Here is a 23,731-nt window from a genome sequence, read left to right on the forward strand (position 1 = left end):
AGAAAGACGCGGAACAAAAATAAAAGGTTTCTGAAGAGTAATAGACTGATATTTTGCACGATTACACGAATAATTTGTTTGCCAGTCTAAAAAAAAATGGACTCTTTTGTATTTTGATTTGTCGTTTTTGTTTGATATTTCAAAAGTATTGTATGAACATTTTGGCACAAAATTGATTCCATAGCTTTTGTAATAAAAAAAAAAAAGTACTGAAAGAAAAAGCAAACGCAGCATTGCGATTTCTTATCCATCCATATATTTTTAAAAAAATCCCTCCCGACTGAAAATTTTTTTGCTCACCCGGTGGACAGGAAACGGATTTTTTTTTTTTAAGGATGGCCTGGGGGGGGGGGGAAGAGAGAGAGAGACAGAGAGAGATGCGTTCAAGATGGCGGCTATCGGCACACGTCATACTGAGACGTACTTTGGGTCATGTTTTTAGATGTGTGTCATACAGTGTCCGAATCCACATTAAACAACTGGATTGAGTATTGGGATGTTTTCGGCAGGTGTTTTGCATATAACCTTTGACTTTTTAGTAACATTATAGCCTTGGAGCTTCAGTGCAAAACTGCAGCCTGTGACCTTGGCTGATCGAATGTGTTTGAGTTAAATGTGCACATTTCATCTTTTTTTAGCTGAACTATTCCTCCAACAGTTTTACTGACGCACTCAGATCCTGCTGGTCTATGTGCCTGTGTGTACTTCAGTACTTTTTAGAGATCATAGCTAGATTGCGGAGTGACATTTACATTTTCCATCTTTTCTTTCCGTTTGTCTCCGAAATTCTGCGGCTCTCCGGTCTTAGAACAAACACCCACACGCACAAAGCTGTCAATCTGTGTGCAAATCAAACAAGGGATAATACACCTCAGAGCCTCTGTTTACTCAGTCTGCAGTGTGTGTGTGTGTGTGTGTGTGTGTGTGTGTGTTTTTTTAAGAGTCTATGATAGAGAAAAGAAAGATTGTGCTAATTCCACTCGAGCGAACTCGTCCTGCAGTGTCTTTTCACAGTCCAGCGCAGCGATAACGCATGTACAGCACATAAGATCTTTCAGGATTGATTTACACAGCTAAGTGTAAAGTTCCATTTCTCTCGCCATCTCTTTCTCCCTCAATAATTCACCCCTCTCTCTGACCCTTTCTTTCACGCTTCTCCCCCCCCTTCTTCTTCTCCCCTCGTCTCTCATTCCGCCACTGCTAGATGGGATACAGAAAGCTATTTTTTTTTCTGTGTCTCTCTTCCCCCACCCCCCCCACCCCACATCTTTCTCTCTCGTCTGCTTAAATCTCTTGATCGCTTTAATTTTTTGCAAGGCTGCTTTGCTGGCGTCCAGAGGAAAAGCAAGAGTGGCAGGAAAGAGAAAGGCGAGTCGGAGCGGTGTTGAGTTAGGGTGGTTTATCAGTAGCCGCCCCAAAGGTATGTGCAGAAGGGACTTAAATCCGCAGAGATTAGCGGAAAAAAAAAATGCCGTCCATAGCAGTAAGGGGCTTACGCCACTGGTTGCATTAGTTCAGGTGAAAAGAATATTGCGTTTACATAAAAACTGGACAAATCCAGGCACAATGGCTCTGACTGGGGGCCACACAGGAGCCCGCTATCTTGGGACCTCCACCCCGTCGAGTCCAGAGCACTAAACACGCACACGGTTGGGGGGAGAAAGGGTATGAGACAAGCAGTGTTTCTCCTGGATAGAGATGAATGTCACTTGGGGACCTGTGTGAAATTGCCTTGTCTGTCTCAGCTTCTAGATCATTAACTTCAAGCCACAGTTGGGAATTTTTTGACACAGTGGCACTAAAAGAACACTAAAGGACTGTAAATATGTTTCTGCTCTCAAATACATACATGGCTTTTAGTATTTCAATAAATACTGTATATAGTACAATGTGTTAATATTAGTGCTTATACCAATACTATTAATATTCATATTAGTAGTAGTGTTATTGGTATATGTCATAGTATTATTAGTTTTATTATATGTAGTAGTATGATTGGGATAAGCAATAGTATTTCTGGATAAAAGTATTTGTATTATGGGTACAAGTATTGGTGTTATACCAGTAATATTCGTACTGCTTGTTCTTAATGCGTGTACGAGTGTTATTGGCATAAGTGGTATTATTATCATGAGTATTATTGGTATCGCTTGGTAGTATTGATATAAGTGGTATTAACATTATTGGCATATGGCCTTTGGTATAAGCAATAGTAGTACTGATAATATTTGTACTGTTGGGATAAGTATTATTAGTGTTATGCGTGTAAATACTGATAGGGGTTAGTAATAGAAGTGTTGGGGCTCTAAGTAGTGTTGGTAATGGGCAATTCCATGTAAATGTCAACCTCACCATGCAAGAATAAAGCAACATGTAATACATCAAAACCACTCCCAGAGATATCACCTAGGCCTGTATTTTACAGATGTGAATAAGTTGAACCAATTTGTCACAAGAATTGTTCCCTTCGCCTTAATATGTCAGTCTTTCTTTCTTATAATGTAAACCCCAAGCTAAAATCAACTTTGATCATGTACAATTCTATATTATTGCCACAAGCCACAGAAATGTATGCTAAAATCCACAAAACAGCAAAACAATAGCCATCCTAAATATTATTTAAGAACTTTGATAGTTTTAGCTGATATTTAGAGAGTTTTTCAAAGGGTTATGGTGGTTAAATTGCTGATTTTCTAAACATATGCCATGTCTATTTCAGACGCGTCACATCCATAACGGAATTTCGTCACATCCATAACGCTGACTTTTCCTTCCGAAACTCTGCATGAAATACAAAATATTTTAAACAAAGATTTTTTAATATTCACCTTGGACCCCTCTATCAAATGGATATCTCCATTTCGACATTAGGTTTACAATTTCAGAGTTTGATAAAAATGTACAGTCACCCAAGAAAAGTGATACTTTTTCTGTCACATCCATAACGCATTTTTTATTGGCATTTTCTGGCATGCCCTAGATGTACTATAGGAATTGTTCTTGTTCTATCACTTCTCCAGTATGGTACAGCCTTAAAATATGCAACACCTGTTTAAATACTGGGAGACAATAAAACATGCACTGGGTCATTTGTTGCCATTTTGAGTTCAAGTGTCACGTCCATAACGCTGGAATTGCTCTAATCATGTTTGGGTAATCAGTAGCATTAGTAATATTTGTGTTGGGGGTATAAGTGGTGTTGGTAATATAACATTAATATTACCAACACCACTTGTACTCAAACACTAATTACAGCACCACTTGTACCCAAACACTAATTGCTAACACTAATATTGCCGCCACCACCACCGCTTATACCCAGACACTAATTGCTAACACTATTAACACAGCTTATACCCAAACACTAATATTAACACTAATTACCAACACCACTTAGACCAAAACACTAATATTACAGCGCCACTTAGACCCAAACACTAATTGCTAACACTATTAACACCGCTTATACCCAAACACTAGTATTGCAGCACCGCTTGGACCCAAACACTAGTATTGCAGCACCGCTTGGACCCAAACACTAGTATTGCAGCACCGCTTGGACCCAAACACTAATTGCTAACACTAATATTACCACCATCACCACTTCCAGCACCAGTCAAAAGTTTGGAAACCCCTTCACATTCGATGTTTTTTCTTTATTTTAATTAACTAAAAGACACTTCATGTCTTAAAGTAATGACTGACTGACTTATTTCTCTTATTTGAGTGGTTCTTGACATAATATGGATTACTACAGTTGTCGAACAGGGCTATTTACTGTGTTTTTATTATTTACTCTTTACTGGTTGATGGTGTCAAATGCATTAAGACGGCAAGAAATTCCATTTTTGACAAGACACACCTGTTAATTGAGAAGCATTCCAGGTGACGACCTCATGAAACTGGTTCAGATAATGCCAATAGTGTGCAAAGCTGTTATCAAGGTAAATAGTGACGACTTTGAAGAATCTAAAAGATGAAACTTTTTTTTGTTTACCATATAGTTCCATATATTTCATAGTTTTGATGAGTTCAGTATTCTACAATGTAGGAAAAAAACATTAAAAAATAAAAACATCGAATTTGAAGGTGTTTTCCAAACTTTTGACTGGTACTGTATTACCCAAACACTAAGATTACTAACACCACTTACACCCAGACACTATTACAGCACCATTTGTACCCAAACACCAGCTGCTAACACTAATATTACCAACACCACTTGTACCCAAACACAGTTACTAACACTATCAACATTACTTATACCCAAACACGAACTGCTAACACAAACACTAATTGCTAACACTAATATTAACACCACTTATACCCAAACATGAATTGCCAACACTAATATTACCAACACTATTACCAACACCACTTATACCTAAACACCAGTTACTAACACTATCAACACCACTTATACCCAAACACTAATTGCCAACACTAATATTACCAACACCACTTATACCTAAACACCAGTTACTAACACTATCAACACCACTTATACCCAAACACTAATTGCCAACACTAATATTACCAACACCACTTATACCTAAACACCAGTTACTAACACTATCAACACCACTTATACCCAAACACTAATTGCCAACACTAATATTACCAACACTATTACCAACACCACTTATACCTAAACACCAGTTACTAACACTATCAACACCACTTATACCCAAACACTAATTGCCAACACTAATATTACCAACACCACTTATACCTAAACACCAGTTACTAACACTATCAACACCACTTATACCCAAACACTAATTGCCAACACTAATATTACCAACACTATTACCAACACCACTTATACCTAAACACCAGTTACTAACACTATCAACACCACTTATACCCAAACACTAATTGCCAACACTAATATTACCAACACCACTTATACCTAAACACCAGTTACTAACACTATCAACACCACTTATACCCAAACACTAATTGCCAACACTAATATTACCAACACCACTTATACCTAAACACCAGTTACTAACACTATCAACACCACTTATACCCAAACACTAATTGCCAACACTAATATTACCAACACTATTACTTAGTGTTTGGGGTATGAGTAGTGTTAGTAATATTAGTGTTAAGGTACAAGTAGTGTTAATACTATTAGTGCGTTTTTTTTTTGTTTTTTTTTAATGTATTTCGATTATAATGTAAGTTATTGAAGTAATATATTTCAGAACCTTGCATCAACCATCCTGCTGTGTGATGTGACATCTGACTGAAAAATGTTTTAAAATATTAATCCCTACATTGCTACCTCCGAGGAGCTGTATAAAATTTCCTTATCTGTTTCGGCATCTAAATAATTAACTTTAGCCACAGTTGGGCATTTCACAACAAAGTGGCACTGAGCTCTGTAAGACACTCCTAGATGACGTCTGACTGGGACTTGCGTGTGTGCGCGCACACATCTCTGCTCATCTTTACCAAACTGGGTAATTCTTTATATCCTTTACTGTCATAGCACTTTAAAGCCCCGGGGAACCTAAGTCTCAGATTGCTTTCTAATTAGATCGAGATTAGGTTTTATGAGCCACAGGATGTGTGAATGGAATATGAATAATTGTTGACTGGGTAGTGTCTACATGTGCTTTGCTTAAAAAAAAAAAATGCCCCCAGTTTAGTGTAAAGTGGGCAAACCAGAGCTGGAGTTGGACTGGTGTAAGCTTTACCTTCACTAATCACAAGGCAAGACTAATGTCACTTGTTCCTACATCACTTTTATCAAATGTATTTGCTTACACTTGGGTGGAACCTAGCAATGAAAACTGATGGATCGTTTGTTGCTTTTTCTTGCTTTCAGCCTCATTGTCAGTGTCCGTTCCCTGTCGCTGCCTGAATCCTGTTAGCCTTTCCGTCAGCGTTTAATAGAAAAATATTAACGGATATAATTTGGGAACGGTAACCTTTGGGAAATGCTCTAAAGGATAATGGAAATCCAAGAGCCTGAAGTGGCTTTGTGGAGAATATTCTAGATTCTGCCAGACTTTTGATCCCAGGTTTCAACACCGACACCTGAAAACTCACCATTCACTGCCTCATCTTAACTCTTCTCAAACACTCTTTCACAGCAGCTAAATGGAGGTTGTGTGAAATTATATTGTATTATATCTCATTATTCTCATGTAAAACATTTTTTAACGAGTTTTCATTTCTCTTTATCGGCTCCAGTGTGAGACTCGGGTCATAAGGTCATGTCGTACATCCATTTAATAGCTGATTAATCCATTTGTGCACGCCCGTTCCTTTTAACACACCCCAGGTGTGTATGTGTTGAAGGAAAGCGTGAGCGTTTGAAGAGCTGGACTCATCGTGATACAGGGCAGGTTAAGTGGGACAGGGCACTTTTGGGGAGAAAGACATTGCAAGCCACTTAAAGACTAATTAACATAAGCAGATAGCACTATCTGAACCTGCCACTGAGGGTGACCCTGAATGTGTGTCCTTAAACACACTCGTTCGCGCGCACACGCTCCTTATCGTGTAAGGACAGGGCCTCAGCAGCTCCTCCTTTGGGAGGCCAAAACACGTGTGAGAGAGAGTAGGATGGAAGTGCGTATGTGAAGAAAGCCTGGTCCCTACGGCCCCTTCCGGAGAGGCATGAATGTCTAAGTCAGAGTGAGCACAGACGGATGTAATCTCCAATTCATCTACATCCGCTTCCTAATGTGTAACAGCTAGCATAGAGAGAAATATTAAAAACTGAAATAGGTGACAAAAGAAGGTGCTGCTAAAGCATGCAATGTCCTCCATAGTTTTGGGATTTTTTTTTTTTTAATTATTATTATTTAAAGTCTTATTTTTTGAGATGTATAACAGTTACACTGTTTAATTAGGAGTGTGTGTCAGTGACTTTGACGGTCATTGGTACGAAATGGCCTGGTTTGAGTATTTTCAAAAACTGCTGATCTGGGATTTTCACACACAACAGTCTCTAGAGTTTAGACAAAATGGTGCAGCAAAAAATAGAAAAGAAAAAACAAGTCCAGTGAACAGCACTAATGCAGCTGGAAGTGTGGTGTTTTTGAGACCAGTTGGTAGAGAATGACCAGACTGGTTCAAGCTGATGACAGGAAGGCGATAGTAACTTTTTTTAAAGTGCATATCACGGTTAAATTCAGGAGCAAGATCAATGTAATTCTCCCATTTTATATTCAACTTTGGTCAAATATCTGTCACATTCTGCGTTTTGTGTTGTGTTTTTTTTTACCTTGCGCAATACCAGAAAAATTCAGTTGAAATCAAGCCATTTGAGGTGAATTGGTCCGCCTCTGAAAAACTTGGCATTTGGATTTCCCGGCATTGATTTTCGTGATGTCGCGTGCAGGACGCCTCCTTCTGAATCCTACGCCAGCACTGGTTTGTTTATGAGAAAACGACCTGGTGGTTTTCTGCAAATTTCTTCAACGTTATCGCGTAATTATTAAAATGTTTAACAGATGTATCGTAGGAGGGTGTAGCAACACCAATCTTGATGGGATTAGGCCAAATAAAAAAAATAGTGTCTTTCCGGTAACCCGACCGATCGAGAATTTCCACGTCGAAATTGCCGACCGTAAAGTTTTTATTACAAATTTCCCTCGATATTTTAGTGTAAGCGGCGTTAGTTTGTCATAATTTTTTGTTTCAACACATTCAAGTTGTGAAAGAAACGATAAAAAGTAAAATGTTTCACCACTTCTATCAGCCCTCCTGCATAAACATGGAAGCGCACTTGTATACTGAAGGAGGAAGGGAAAACTGAGCCGAGCCGCCATTTTGAATCCTCATTCAAGGCTGTAATGCAAATTGCTTCCTGTTCAGTATACAAGTGCACTTCCATGGCAGGGAAAAACACTACATTTTGCCGCCTATGTAGTCCCCTATTTATACAAATAGGAGTCATTCAGGATTCAGCCATGTTTGTGCTCGGTGTTTTTGCTCGACCCAAGTTCTACAGTAGGCTAGGCCGTCTGCTTTTAATGGAAGTAGCCTAGCCTAGGACGTTATTTTCACGTTATTTCTTGATAAGGTGTTTTCACGTTATTACATGAAAATATCATGAAATATCGTTTCCATAGATCATAACTCGAACTCTAGCGATTTTTTTTTTTATTTGTTTAAAGATTTAAAACACTTTCATTTTATTATGATGTGTGGTATAAAGGATTCTGTGCCAAAATACTATTTTGTAAGATGTTTACTTGTGTTAATTTTTTTCGAACAAAATAAAAAAAAAATTAAGAAAAAAAACTTTTTCCTACCTACCGACCGACCTTATTTTAGTATTTCATGTTACCGGAAACACACTATTTATTTATTTATTTTTTTGGCCTTAGTACTCATCGTTTCCCAAAAGCCCGGACAATGAGAGAGAAATGGGAGCGCTTGGTCTACACAGGCTGTGCACTGAAACCGTGCAAAGGTCGCGCAGCCTGCTGGCGCTTCCGCAGGTGACGTCACGAATCTGGCTCCAGACTCCCTTGGGATTTTTCCAGACGCGTTTTGTTTTATTTTTTTTTTCTGCTGTAGACAGATGGCCTTGTGCAAAATTACCCTTCTGGATGAGTGTGTAAAGGGACATACTTTCATATTAAAAAAAAGACGAAATTGGTCCAGAATATGCCCTTTAAAAAAGCACTCTCTACAACCATGGTGAGCAGAAAAGCACCTCAAAAACCTTGAGAGGAACAGCAGAAAACTTCATCTGGGCTGAGATCCACATGAATATAATCAACTCTTTCTTACATTTGGAGTTTTAAATTTATTTACACTCCTATTAACAAAGTTATGTTGAATCCTAGATGGATTTTTTTTTTTTTTAAATATATTGATGTAATGTTTTGAAATGATACTAAAGTTAGCACTGTCGCCTCACAGCAAGAAGGTTCTGGGTTCGAGCCCCGTGGCCGGCGAGGGCCTTTCTGTGTGGAGTTTGCATGTTCTCCCCGTGTCCGCGTGGGTTTCCTCCAGGTGTTCCGGTTTCCCCCACAGTCCAAAGACATGCAGGTTAGGTTAACTGGTGGCTCTAAATTGACCGTAGGTGTGAATGGTTGTCTGTGTCAGCCCTGCGATAACCTGGCGACTTGTCCAGGGTGTACCCCGCCTCTCGCCCAAAGTCAGCTGGGATAGGCTCCAGCTTGCCCGCAACCCTGCACAGGATAAGCGGTGGATGATGGATGGACTAACTAAAGCATGTCGTACAGGGAATTTGATTTCCGCATTAAAGGAACAGTCCACCGTACTTCCATAATGAAATATGCTCTTATCTGAATTGAGACGAGCTGCTCCGTACCTCTCCGAGCTTTGCGCGACCTCCCAGTCAGTCAGACGCGCTGTCACTCCTGTTAACCATGTAGCTAGGCTCAGCATGGCCAATGGTATTTTTTGGGGCTGTAGTTAGATGCGACCAAACTCTTCCGCGTTTTTCCTGTTTACATAGGTTTATATGACCAGTGATATGAAACAAGTTCAGTTACACAAATTGAAACATAGCGATTTTCTATGCTATGGAAAGTCCGCACTATAATGACAGGTGTACTAACACCTTCGGCAGCGCATTGATGCAGAGCTCAGATATCAATGCGCTGTCGAAGCACGCAGAAGGTGTTAGTACGCCTGTCATTATAGTGCGGACTTTCCATAGCATAGAAAATCGCCACGTTTCAATTTGTGTAACTGAACTTGTTTCATGTCACTGGTCATATAAACCTATGTAAACAGGAAAAACGCAGAAGAGTTTGGTCGCATCTAACTACAGCCCCAAAAAATACCATTGGCCATACTGAGCCTAGCTACATTGCTAACAGGAGTGACAGCGCGTCTGACTGACTGGGAGGTCGCGCAAAGCTCGGATAGGTACGGAGCAGCTCATCTCAATTCAGATAAGAGCATATTTCATTATGGAAGTACGGTGGACTGTTCCTTTAAGACGTGACATTCAGAACCACTTTTTGTTGGACTGATGTTCATAATTTTGAACATCTCTATGCAGACTTTAAATTTGCAGCTGATGTTAAAAATGTAACTAGCATTTGAACAGTGAGATGAGTTCTGGCATTAGTAACATGTATATCTATGAGTACAAGTGCACTGATATCTTTAGCGTGTCCTTTTGAGTCCCCGGTTAACTTAAGAAGCGCACCAATCAAACGGAGTACAAACTGTGGATAAATCATTTATAGTAGTTTAGAGTTGCAGCCCTTGTGTAGCCCGGGCACAGCCTGTCCTCTGTGTGTATGGAGATTATCCAGGATGCTGGTTATTTTCCACATGATCAGGTGAAAAAGATAGGTGATGGTCAGGTTATAAAGGGACGTACGATCCAGGGGTGAGAAAGAAGGAAAGATCAAATCTCACTTGACTTTGTGCTGGCGTGTCATAGCTTTTTGGAAAGCTCGTGGTCGGGAGCGCGTGTTAACGCAGCGTCCGACGGCCTCCCATTCTCTCAAAATGATGCAACCTGCCGAACATTCTCCCAGTTCTGCTGATCCTTACTTTTCTCCTAAAGAAAGGATGAAAGACATGGATGAAGGGAGAGGAGGAGGAGGGGACCGTCCAGATTCATAAAGGCTTTTTGTCACAAGTGCACAGCACGACAATAAAAACAAAACAGTTAAAGGGAGAAAAGACGCGTTTCTGTGCAAAACAATTAGTGCAGCAGCAGGGATTCACATCCATGCAGAGCTCCTCGCTTGAAGTAAACCCTGCTGAGTCTTTGCTTGTTGCAGCTTTCCGTGTTCTTTGCTTCTGTTCGTCGTCTTATCTTCATACAGCTCAACTCTCCGTCTCTTGAATCGTCTCGTCTTGAACTCATCAAATAAATTCACCTTTAATTACACCACACTGATGTGAGCTTCCCCCACCCCACCCCCCCTCCCTTGTTCTCACATGGTGTCATTTTGACATCCAAGGCATGACATCGGGTCTCCAAGGCCACTGTGTTTATAGGGAAAGTAGTGAGGCTGTAGAGTGGCGAGGAAGCAGTTCAGGGTTCAACAGAACTGTGTTGGAGAGTCTTGAATTAAAAAAAAAAAAAAAACTTTAAACCTGGATCTTTGGAAGAAATATAGGCTCTAAATGGTTGATGTACGAGACCAGAAAACATCACAGTCGGTGGAAAAGTAAAATAAATCTTATTAATATTCAGATTCATTAATTTTTAAATGCTTTAACGCTTTGCTCCTTAAAGCAGTTGCTACAGCCACCCTTGTACACGTATACTAGTGCATCTCAAAAAATTAGAATACCATGAAAAAGTTCCTTTTTTTCATAATTTAATTCAAAAAGGTCACCTTTCATATATTCTAGATTCATTACATGTAAAGTGAAATATTTAAAGTCTTTTTTTTGTTTGTTTTAATTTTGATGATTATGGCTTATAGCTCATGAAAATCAGAAATCCAGTATCTCAAATTATTAGAATATTCCCTAAGATCAATCAAAAAAAGGATTTACAATACAGAAATATCCAACTTCTGAAAGATATATTCGTTTATACACTCGATACTTGGTTGGGGCTCCTTTACCATGAATTACTGTATCAATGCGGTGTGGCATGGAGGTGATCAGTCTGTGGCACTGCTGAGGTGTTATTGAAGCCCAGGTTGCTTTGATGGTGGCCTTCAGCGTATCTGTATTTTTGGGTCGGGTGTTCCTCATCTTCCTCTTGACAATACCCCATAGATTCTCTATGGGGTTCAGGTCAGGCAAGTTGGCTGGCCAATCAAACACAGTAATATCATGGTCAGCAAACCATTTGGTAGTAGTTTTGGCACTGTGGGTAGGTGCTAAGTCCTGCTGGAAAAGGAAATCAGCATCTCCAAAAAGCTCGTCAGTAGATGGAAGCATGAAGTGCTCTAAAATCTCCTGGTAGATGGCTGTGTTGACTTTGGACTTGATAAAATACAGTGGACCAACACCAGCAGATGGCATGGCACCCCAAATCATCACAGACTGTGGAAACTTCACACTGGGCTTCAAACACCTTGGATTCTGTGCCTCTCCACTCTTCCTCCAGACTCTAGAACCGTGATTTCCAAATTAAATGCAAAATGTACTTTCATCTGAAAAGAGGACTTTGGACCACTGAGCAACAGTCCATTTCTTTCTCTCCTTAGCCCAGATAAGACACTTCTGACATTGTCTCTGGCTCAGGAGTAGCTTGATATTAGGAATGTGAAAGTTGTATCCCCTTTCTTGAAGATGTCTGTTCATGATGGGTCTTGATACACTGACACCAGCCTCAGTCCACTCCTTGTGAAGCTCTCCCAAGTTCTTGAATCAACTTTTCTTGACAATCCTCTCAAGACTGCGGCCATCCCTGTTGCTTGTGCACCTTTTCCAACAATGACCTTTTGTGGCTTACCCTCCTTGTGGAGGGCATCAGTGATCATTTTCTGGACAACAGTCAAGTCAGCAGTCTTCCCCATGATTGTGGTTGTGTGTACTGAACTAGACCGAGAGATACACTGTGTTCATACTGTTTTACTCAAACTCGAAATGAAATATTCTAATATTTTGAGATGGGTTTTTTTGTTTTTGTACTGTATGCCATATTGATTTAAAATAGAAAAATGCTTGAAACATTTTAGTTTGTGTAACGAGTCTATAATATATAACATTTTCACTTTCTTAAATAACTGATGGAAAATATTGAACTTTTTCACAATATTCAAACTTTTTGAGATGCACTAGTATACTGTTCACCCTTATAACATATTTACAAGAAAAAAGTCTAAAGACAAGGTTTTAGACAAGGCGTCATATGTCGTCATTATGGGATGTACACGGGGTCGTCATTAAGGGGTAAAGAGTTAAAAGGACGTGATATTTGTACTGTGCGTCAGTGGAGGAAGAGAACGGAGATTCTTGGTGAAGATTTGTTTAAGGTTTTTTTTTCTCTTTTTTTTCTGTATGTCTCACTTCCTCTTTTTTAAATCATATTCTTTCTCTCCCTCTCTGTATCTCCCTTTTGTTTTTGGTTTTTCTCTCTCTCTCTCTCTCACAGGTTGAAGCTCCTGTGGCTTCGCGGTCTCCCGTCATACCCAGACTAACGCTGAAAGTTGGAGCTGGACAGGACAAAATGTAAGACACACACACACGGTGCTCCCTGTGTGGTCAGAGACTGTGTGTCTGCATGCAGGTGTGTGTTTCAGCCTATGGGTCATGTGACCAGTCCCAGACGGCCCACGGTTTTTGTGTGAGGCGCGCGCGCACACACCACCTGCTGCACACTCCTATCAATAGTCCCAGTGTTCACACCACTTAACCCCCCACTCTTTAACATACACATAAGCAGGCTACAGGTAAGGGGGGGGCGTGTGTGTGTGTGTGGGAGAGAGAGAGAACATGTTGATCTGGTTGGAGTGTGTTTAGACTTTGCTTTAGTTTTCCTCCCTCATCCTCACTGTTCCACCACCATGCAAAGCAGGAAACATTAACGTATGTGTGTGTCTGTGTGATGACAGGAAGGCCTTTATTCTGCAACTGTGTGTGTGTGATCGTGTATTATGTCTTTGTCGTTTTGCTGTATTATTCCCCCCCCCCTTGCACCTGTACTCTGGTCTCTGAACATAATCAGCTGGCCTTTCTCTCTCTCTCTCTCTCTCTCTCTCTCTCTCTCTCTCTCTCTCTCTCTCTCTCTCTGATAGTGACTGTTACATAGGCCATGCTGAAGGCTTTGTTCTTATGTTTTAGGGGTGTGTGTGTGGTATTTGAATGTTCATAATGTTTACGTATCTTTGGTGTTCTGTTGGGCATGTAATGCACTAACTTCCACTAAGCACCAGCATGTTATCCCCTCTATAGTGATTAAACGAAGCCGTTTGGGATTGGGCCTAATAATTGAAAATGTCCGTAAAATGTTTCTCTACATCGCCAATAAAAACCCAAATCTGAATCGGTGAAAATTTTAGGGAAAAATATTTCAGTTAGGAAAGAGGTACAGTTTTCATCTTCCATGGCTCCTATCCTGCAAGTGTGTCATGTGGCGCAACGGCGAATATCCGTTCTGTCTGCAGAAGCTCTGAGGAAACAATGTTTAGCGTATTTAAAAGCCGTTAAAGAAATCCGACGGCCCGACCCGGTGTTGCTCAGGTAGCTGAGTGAGTGCAGTGTCTGCCTGCATATCTGCATGTGTTTTGTGACACATACATTTTAAAGCTCTAACAGTGGCTCCATTGATGGCCGAGGCAGCACGGATGCCCCTGACCTTTGACCTCAGATTCATAAGGGAGTTGTGAGGTCACTTCCTGATCAGCCCACACCTCACACATCTGAAGGAGAGCGGTCACTGAAGTGCGCTCACAACAGTGTGTGTGTTTGTGCATGCGTGTGTGCATGTACCTTCAAGGTGTCATTCAGATAAGACATAAATAATGACCATGCGCCTGTGTGTGTAACCGGAGCCGGCCGTTTGGCACACCCCTCCCGGGGTCAAAACCACGGTGACCGGGGTTGCCTGCACTCACTGGCCTTGTCAATCACACCGTTGCCTGGCAACAGCGGGGGGTCAAGCAGGATTACTTGCGCTGAGATTAACCTTGCATCATATAACACACAAACTGGATAAGGAGTGTATTTTCTTTCCTTATGTCCGTTATAAACAATCGGAGCTCATTACTAAGAACTGTTATTGTTTCAGCGGAGACGTAGACCGTCAAAAGGCAGTTTGTTTTCGAGAAAATGATGAATATTAGAATGCATTTAAAAAAAACACGCACAATTATTATTTAGGACAGGCAGAATTATCGTTCTTGCGTCATGTGAAGAGATGAACAGCACGGGTGCTGCTGAGGATGCGTCAGTGCGCACACGGCCATGTTGAGAACGCTGTTACTGGAGTGTGTTTGCATGTCGAGAGTCTCGAACTTGAATATTACACTTATTTATGTGAAACATTTCACATTCAAGTGTAAAGAAAATGAATGGTTGCGTTTCAAATGCATCATACCATGTGAGTCTTTTTTGTTTTAAAAAAAAAAATCAATAAATATATAAATTTTCTGGGGGCGTCGTGGCTCAGGTGGATAAGGCGCCATACCATAAATCCAGGGACCTGGGTTCAATTCCAACCCGAGGTCATTTCCCTATCCCTCCCCGTCTCTCTCTCTCCTGCTCACTTCCTGTCTCTACACTGTCCTATCCAATAAAGTTGGAAAAAAAGCCCAAAAGAAATCTTTAAAAAAATAAATATGAATAAAAATAATTTTCTTAACTATTCCACAAATTTTTATTGATATTGTAAGGTGTGTGTGTCCCCCCCCCCCCCCCCCCCCCCCCCAAAAAAAAAAAATAATTCTATGTGGGCTGTTTCACAATCATGGGTGTCTTTTTGAATAAAACCAACTAACTCGTGAAACTTGAATCCAGTATGTGTGTATGCATGCTGGCGTTTCTTCTACCTTATTTTACAGCGCAGCACCAGTCCTACCTACAGCAGTAATGTCTCTTGTAAATGCTGTAAGAGACGCAAGAGTCAAATGCAGCTCAGTTTTGACCTTGTGGTCATTTCATTTAATTATACTTTAATTATTACACTTAGATTTTCTTGGTTAAATCCAGAGTTGCGTTTTTTTTTTTTTAAGCACTAACTAGGTTTTACTTTGGGACGCATACAATACTTGGATTCACAACAGCAAGCTATTTAAGTGCCTCCGACAGGATCCTTTGTCCGTCAGACATGTCCTCTCCGGAAAACACTCGCCATATGATGAGGTTGTAAATGATTTTTGAGGAAAATGTATGTCTTTTGAAGCAGAATACTGTGGAGTTGTACAGTAAAACAGATGAGACACATTCGCAGCAGAGCTTCACACGTTGTTGAAACGCAAGTCTGTCAAAGTGTCCTCTCCGGAAAACCACAAGAATCATCCCCACGTCAGTTACCACCATGTACAGACGTCACTGCACAGGACTTAAAAATTCATACTTAAACTGTTGAAGTGTACGTGATTCACCCCCAATTTGTATACCTTTATTCTTATGAACGATCAGAAAGTGAGTCAACTTTAGAAATGTACGATACGCCTCTTCTCACCACAAGTAACCAGCCCAGTATCAGACCTGTAGCTCTGAAATTCTGCGCAGTTAATTTGCATTTTAAAAGGCCATTTTTGGCAGCAGAGAAACACACTTTTGAACTTTTTCAGACTCGAGAAGCACACCCTGGTTGTGAAACTGCTTGTTTGAAGCTGAAAACAATTTTCTGTTCACATAATCAGTTATTTTCGTAACAGTGTTCTAACAGTAATACTTGGACAATGCCTGAACATTTATATTGTGTGTGTGTGTGTGTGTTGGCTTATTTGGTCAGGAAGAGCACAGCATTTTGGATGTGAAGTCGGGGGGGGGAACCGACTCAGCCTTTGAGACCTTTCTTAATTAAATATGTATTATATGTTTGTATATTTCTGAGCCATAATATTAATTTAGGGTACTGTATCGCTGTCCATCTTTCCCTCAGCGTCATCAGTAAGGTCACCCCTGATCTGGAACCGACCCCACCACCTCCTCGGACACCAGTGTCGCGCGGTGGTCCTGGTGCTCGGATGCGTTCTCCTCCTGCCCCTCCTTCCCCTGCCCCACCTCCAGTTGCCCCTCCACCTCTTCCACCACCTGTGTTGGTGCCACCTCCTCCGCCTCCGGTGTTTCAGGCCCCAGCCAGCCAGGCTAAAGCTCGCGGCTGCAGCGTCGTCACGGAGACGGTCAGCGCTTACGTGGTGAGACCTCATCATCTGATTTGAAAGAACTTCTGTAGTTCCACAGCAGCCATGTTGCTCTGCGTGTGTGTTGTCTTTGTAATGCAGCTTGTGTTCCTCCTGATTAGCACATGTTAGTCATTATTTATCGAGAATGGATCGACTGTAGTTCTACTAGTAATTGTCATTATGTGAGTTAGTTGTAACCGGGTTTAATTAATGCTTTAAATGGTAACTGAGACCTTTTAATGTTCCAGCTCATTTTATCCACAGTTTAATCATATCTACACATCATACAAAAAAAGCCCCTGTATAGATGCTGCGTATTAACTGTCGTATGTGTTATATAATATTTTTGAAGCTGTATTAAAATGGCAAAATTAGTTATAGAGTTTGTCCCCGTGTTCATGGTCAGCTTATTACTCTGACGAGGTTCTTCATTCAGGTTCTACAGATTTGCTTTTTTCCTCTTGCTAGTGTGTGTTTGTGTGACCCACAGATTCGTGACGAGTGGGGTAATAAGATCTGGATCTGCCCTGGCTGTAATAAACCTGATGATGGCAGTCCAATGATCGGCTGTGACGAGTGCGATGACTGGTATCACTGGTGAGAATAACACAACCGCATCACAATGCCCAGAATCTACTTAATGTGTGTGTTTGAGAGAGGATCCCGTCCTCCTGGAGTTTCTCAGCTCTCCTGTGTGTTTTATACGACAGAGTTTCTCTCAGTAAATAGCAAAGCTCTTATATGCAGTTAAAATGGATTGATTGGTTCGTTTATTTATTGTAATGCAGTTTGCCTTTGTGTAAATTGATTTGATTTTTTTTTTTTTTTTTGGGGGGGGATACTTCAGAATTTGTGTATTGTCGTGTCCCACGGTGCTCTTCAGAAGGTATCAAACCCATAACCTTACTGGAACAAGACATGCAATGTTGTTTTTAAATGAAGTATATTAATCACAAACAAAGCTAGAGGATTATTCAGTAATGCACATTAGGATCAATATTACTATATATATTATATATCAGGGAGCCTAAAGACAAGTACACTCGGGTTAACTCGGCTTTCATGGTTTAATTTGATTCTTTGGCAAAACAAGATGTAAGAAATGATGACAGGTTTTTTTGGGGTTTTTTTTTTCCTCTCTTTATTATCCCCCACCGAGGAATGGAGTCCATCTGTTTCAATCTGGACAAGGTTTTTGTTTGTTTGTTTGTTTGTTTGTTTGTTTGTTTGTTTGTTTGTTTGTTTGTTTGTTTGTTTGTTTGTTTTTGCATCAGGGATTGCATTTAATTTCGTTGTATTTATTTACAGTGACAAAAGTTCTAATTTTCTCAGAAACTACATAACCTGCATCAATGCAACTTTTACATGCTCATATAACTATCCATGATCTAAATTGAGTTTGAAAATCATTTAAGAAATGTTATTTCCCAGCTGGGAGGTCCGTATGGTGAAATACCGTGACCGAGGTCTTGAAAGTACTGAGCGAGGCCCTCTGGGCCGAGGTCAGTATTCAAGGCCGAGGTCACGGTATTTCACCATACGGACCGACCTTAAGCTGGTAAATAATATTTTTTCTTTACCAAATTCTAACAGAAAACGAGAGCACCCGAAAGGGAAAACCGAGCCGCCATTTTGAATCCTCATTCACGGCTGTAATGCAAATTGCTTCCTCCTCGGTATACAAGTGCACTTCCATGGCAGGAAAAAAAAACTACATTTTGCTGCCTATGTAGTCCCCTATTTATACAAATAGGAGTCATTCAGGATTCAGCCATGTTTTTGCTCGGCGTTAGCAACAGTTAGAGGTTTTTAGCTTTCTCCTGAAATGTTTTATTTCTTCTTCCTCAGGGTAGTAAAACTCGCTTTCGCTGTGAACACTGTCGTTATCGCTATCCATGCTGTAAAATTAATGCTATTTTGAATTCTCATTCACGGCTGTAATGCAAATGGCTTCCTCCTCAGTATAGAAGTGCACTTACATGGCAGGAAAAAAAAACTACATTTTGCCGCCTATGTAGTCCCCTGTTTATACAAAACTGAGTCAATCAGGATTCAGCCATGTTTTTGCTCGGCGTTAGCAACAGTTACAGGTTTTAGCTTTCTCCTGAAATGTTTTATTTTATTTCTTCTTCCTCAGGGTAGTAAAACTCGCTTTCACTGTGAACACTGTCGTTATCGCTATCCATGCTGTAAAATTAATGCTATTCTCCTGAGAAATGCTGGGAAAAATTTATAAGATTTTTGGTAATCTTATAAATAAATCTTATTTTAAAAAAAAGATAAATGTTGCAAAAAAATTCTATTATGTTTGTTGTTGTGAACGAGCGAGTCACCTGGGGTCTGTAACCTGGGGTCCGTCCCGTAGGATACGGACCCGCTCGCCAGCCAATCAGAGCGCAGAATTTGATGAAAACCGGACCACGAAAAAAAATTATTTTCAGAGTTATGGCCCTTGATTTTCATTATTGGACTTTTGTACAAGTGGACTCAATCTGGACAAGTTTTCTCAGAAGCTACATCAATGAAACTTTGCATGCTCATATTACTGAAAAAAGCTGGGTAGCGTTTTATGAAGGTGTCCGAGCACTTGCGACATCATAAGTCAGTATTAAAGCAATGAGCTTATCAGGGCATAAGTGTTAAGAGGTCTTCATAAAATGCTCATGGCGGGGGATAGTGATGACCATGTCTTGTTCCAAAACGTAGTTGATTTAGATAATATCTAATACCTGCGGTTCACTTCATAGTGCTTCGCTGGAGTTTCAAAGCTAATCCGGCTAATAAGAGAAGCTTGTGTGTGTGTGTTAAAAAAAAAATATATATATATATATATATATATATATATATATATATATATATATATAAAATTTGCAGCCAGTAAGAGCATAGCTTTCAGGTGTCTAAAGTTTAAATCATATATACAAAATTTGCTGACAAGTTTTAGCTGTAGTAGTTTAGCTACCTGAAAACTCTGCCTTTCTGTTTTCCAAGCTCAAGTTGCAGTGTGAATCAGTTTCACATGGCAGAAAAGTCTGTTCACAGAAAGGAAAAGGAGGCAGGACATTCATTCATTTTCTGTATCACTTATCCATCGTGGGTCACTGGTGCATTGGAGCCAATCCCAGCTGACGTTAGCCGAGAGGCGGGGTACACCTAGATGGATCGCCAGTCTGTCGGGGGCAAACACAGAGACAGGCAGCTATTCACACTCGCGTTCACACCGAGGGGCAATTTAGAGTAGCAAGTTGACCGAATCTGTGTGTCTTTTGGATTGTGGGAGGAAACCAGTGTGACACAGGACATGAAAAACATGTACGCTTCGAGTGGCGCTTGCTTTGACGTCATGCCAATGCTCAGTTACACTGAGCTGATGGGCTTCCTCACTGGTACGCATCCAGGGTGAAAAACTAACGAGTGACCATAATGCCAACGTTCTGTCCCAAATCACGTCAGCTCGATGCTGTTCAGTTCAGTTTTACTTGTAAAACACTTTTAACAATGGGCATTGTCCTAAAGAAGCTTTTACAGCAAAATATAAATGCATATCTGAATTTATTCCTAATGAGAAGGTGAAAGTGGCAAGGAAAAATGTCCTGAGAAGACATGAGGAAGAAACCTTGAGAGGAATGAGACTCGAAAGGAAACCCATCATTTAAGTGACACTGGATAGTGTGACTCGCTTCTATTACTCTGTCCTGTCTGGTCAAAAAAGTGCAACTGGCTAACCAGGAAATTCATGATAGTTTTAACATGTAGTCTATTTTGATGACATTATCAACTGTTCACTGATTGAGACTTGAGTGAAAAACCGTTCATGGCAATTGGAGTGCTGAGACATCGTATCAAAACTGTTGGTGTCAGTGTGCGTGATGTTATCACACGATCGCTGAATAGCCGTGCGACCAAACATTTTGAGCTGTGTTTGAAAAGGCGGAATGTGCAGTAATTAAAAAAAAAAAAAACAGTAATAAAAGCACGGAGTCAGGCATGCTCTCCTCACTAATACTTTCTTTCAGTAGGCTGTTATATTTTTAAAAGAATAAACATGTATATAAAAAATTAAATGTGGTGTTTTACAAAATCGAGTTGTACACGAGCTGATCGCCGATGAGGCGGGTAGTCCTGCGCTGGCTGTAAGCCATGTACGGTGAGATTGAGCGGAATAACAATCTTATTCTCGCCACGTTCACTGGATTTTCAGAAAGAGGCTTCCCCCCCCCCCCCTTGCAAATTCGATCAATAAAAACTTTGTACAAAACATCCTACAAAATTGTTTCTGCTAAGAATGTAAGTAAACCGGTGAAATGACAGGAGCAATTTGTGGGAAAAAAAATGCTGTAAATGATTCATCTCATTATCTCTAGCCGCTTTATCCTGTTCTACAGGGTCGCAGGCAAGCTGGAGCCTATCCCAGCTGACTATGGGCGAAAGGCGGGGTACACCCTGGACAAGTCGCCAGGTCATCACAGGGCTGACACATAGACACAGACAACCATTCACACTCACATTCACACCTACGGTCAATTTAGAGTCACCAGTTAACCTAACCTGCATGTCTTTGGACTGTGGGGGAAACCGGAGCACCCGGAGGAAACCCACGCGGACACGGGGAGAACATGCAAACTCCACACAGAAAGGCCCTCGCCGGCCACGGGGCTCGAACCCAGGACCTTCTTGCTGTGAGGCGACAGCGCTAACCACCACACCACCGTGCCGCCCCACTGTAAATAATTATTCTTGGAAAAAAGATGCTCTTACCATGAAACTTTTTTTTTTCTAGTTCAAATGGTTTTTATTTCGTCCTCAGTTGGTTCAGCAACACACTCTGCCATTTTGTTTATCTCTACTCATGGTATACGAGCTGATAGCCTAGTATTAGAGTAGCCAATCCGAGCACGATTGTTCATATCCAGTGAATGTGGGGAGATGTATATAAATTATAATTGAGGTTGTATTTGGACAATACAATTTTGATTAATTTTAATCAAAAAAATTTTGATTAGTTTGTCGGTAATAAGTGTAAAGACAAGTTGTTATCTACAAATTATAGTTGATCAACAGGAAACATCTTTAACTACAGTGGTGGTGGTTGCATACAGTAACCACAATGCTTTATCTTTTCTGCACTGAGGAATCACATCAACCAACATGCACTAGAGTTTTTGTGATACAGACAGACAGGATATGATGTATTTACACTCAGGGTTGTGGATTGCCCATGTATAAATATCCTTCTCTCTCTCTCTCTCACACACACTCGCTCTGTTTTTCAGGCCCTGTGTAGGAATCATTACCGCTCCCCCGGAGGATCAGTCCTGGTTCTGTGTGAAGTGTTCTGGCAAGAAAAAAGACAAAAAAACAAAGAAGAGGAAACGTAAAGCGCACTGATAATCTCTCCCCCCCCCCCCCCCCCCCCCCCTTGCCTTTCTGCTCATACCATGCTTTATTTCACTTCCACCTCTCTCCCTGCTGTGGTTTCAATTTGGACATTTTCCTCCTTTTTTCCTTTTAATCAAACTCCCTGTAGTCATTTATGTATTTTTTAAAATGAAATTTTCAAAAAGTCTGTTAATTTTTTTATGTCACCGTATCATGTGTGTGTATATGATCTTTGTATGGAAGCCAACGAGTGTTCAGTAGAGGTGTGTGTGTGTGTGTGTGTGTGTGTGTGTGTGTGTGTGTGTGTGTGTGTGCGCGCGTGTATTATACATCCTCATCCAAGTTTTTGTTCGCCCGTGCACTGACTCATCGGGATCACATCACTGAAAAAGAAAAAAAAAAACCACGCCTGTACATTAGTCAGCCTTTTTAAATATTTTTCTGATTTGTTTAGACTGGAAGTGCAGTTTCCTTTTATTATGGATTCAATTAAAAGCTGTTTTTTCCACACTGGGTGGCCATTACTTTTGTGTATGTTTACAGAAATCTTCATATATAATTTATTTTTTTTTAATATATGAAACATGAACTTGATCATTTCCAGGTTTATAATTGAAGTACACAGCTGGTGCCGTTTCTTCAGGAGATCATGAAATGTATCCTGCTCGTGAGCGCGCAACCGTCCCGGCTCTGTGCGTGAGAACGATGGCGTTTCTCTCTCCACTGTCACACTCGCACCTGTGAGCTCATATATACGGAGTATAGAGTTAATAATGATCTGGTAGTGGCACAGGTGAGTTCGGTCTCTGCCACATGGTAGTGTGATGGAGAGCGAGAGGGTGCACAAAGGTTCAAATTGGGTTCAAATCTAAAGTAATTCTCACCTTGAGTGCAAATCCATGCTCTCTTCAAGAAGGTATGATGTTGACATTTGGTATTTGGCAGACATTTTTATCTGAAGTGACTTGAAAGTGATGCAGAATCCAATCCAAAGAAAGCTGAGCAGTTCAGGGTGAAGGGTCTTGCTTAAGGGCGGCGCTCTCAGCTCTAGAGCAAAGTCTTAGCCACGTTCTATCACTTCTTCATCACTGAGCAGTTATCCTGCAAGGGGAAACGACTTTTTATTGATGACTGCTACTACAACTAGTATTACTACTACCAAGTTTGAGTGAGTAGGTTTTGGATTTTCAGCCTGATCTGTATGACACCATGCACGTGTGTATATAAAGTAACCTAAACATGTGGTGGCGTAATCATCAACCCCTGTTCAATCCCCGAAGACCTCTGATGCTTGGAATTTGCTTGTCAGCGTGAAGCGTCCTCCTCCAGGTGCCGTTCCTGTGCCAAGTTTTTGTCTAAAGATGCATGCTCGCAGGAGAAAATGCCCTTAAATGGGCTTGTCATTTTTTTCCATGCAGAATGACAGAGTTTCTGCAGTAGGAACAAAAGCACATTGCCCTTTAACTTTATCTCCTGTGGAGTAAAATCCTAGCCTTTGTGGCCATGCCAGGGCCCATGTGTGTGTTTAAATTACACGCTGTAGCTCTTAAGTGTTCCAGTTCACCTGATGCTCAGCCTCTCCTGTTTCCTCCGCTGATCACACACACTTTGCCCTGGCCCGCATT

The 23,731-nt window shown here is 40.8% G+C and overlaps 1 protein-coding gene across 4 annotated transcripts in view; it reads left to right on the forward strand.

Moving 5' to 3' along the window:
* Nucleotides 1–22,616, forward strand: part of taf3 (TAF3 RNA polymerase II, TATA box binding protein (TBP)-associated facto) — a 146,586-nt gene extending 123,970 nt beyond the window's left edge. For 3 of the 4 annotated variants that reach the window (XM_060902980.1, XM_060902981.1, XM_060902982.1), the window contains 4 exons: nt 13,028–13,104; nt 16,484–16,739; nt 17,218–17,324; nt 22,001–22,616. In XM_060902980.1, the coding sequence (XP_060758963.1) occupies nt 13,028–13,104; nt 16,484–16,739; nt 17,218–17,324; nt 22,001–22,115 (555 nt within the window). In that variant the 3' untranslated portion in view covers nt 22,116–22,616. Of the gene's footprint in view, nt 1–13,027; nt 13,105–16,483; nt 16,740–17,217; nt 17,325–22,000 lie in introns of those variants that run through there. The other variant, XM_060902983.1, reaches the window with a different exon arrangement.
* The last annotated feature ends 1,115 nt before the right edge of the window (nt 22,617–23,731 follow it).

Source organism: Neoarius graeffei, chromosome 21 (assembly GCF_027579695.1).
Source record: "Neoarius graeffei isolate fNeoGra1 chromosome 21, fNeoGra1.pri, whole genome shotgun sequence".
Taxonomy (NCBI): domain Eukaryota; kingdom Metazoa; phylum Chordata; class Actinopteri; order Siluriformes; family Ariidae; genus Neoarius; species Neoarius graeffei.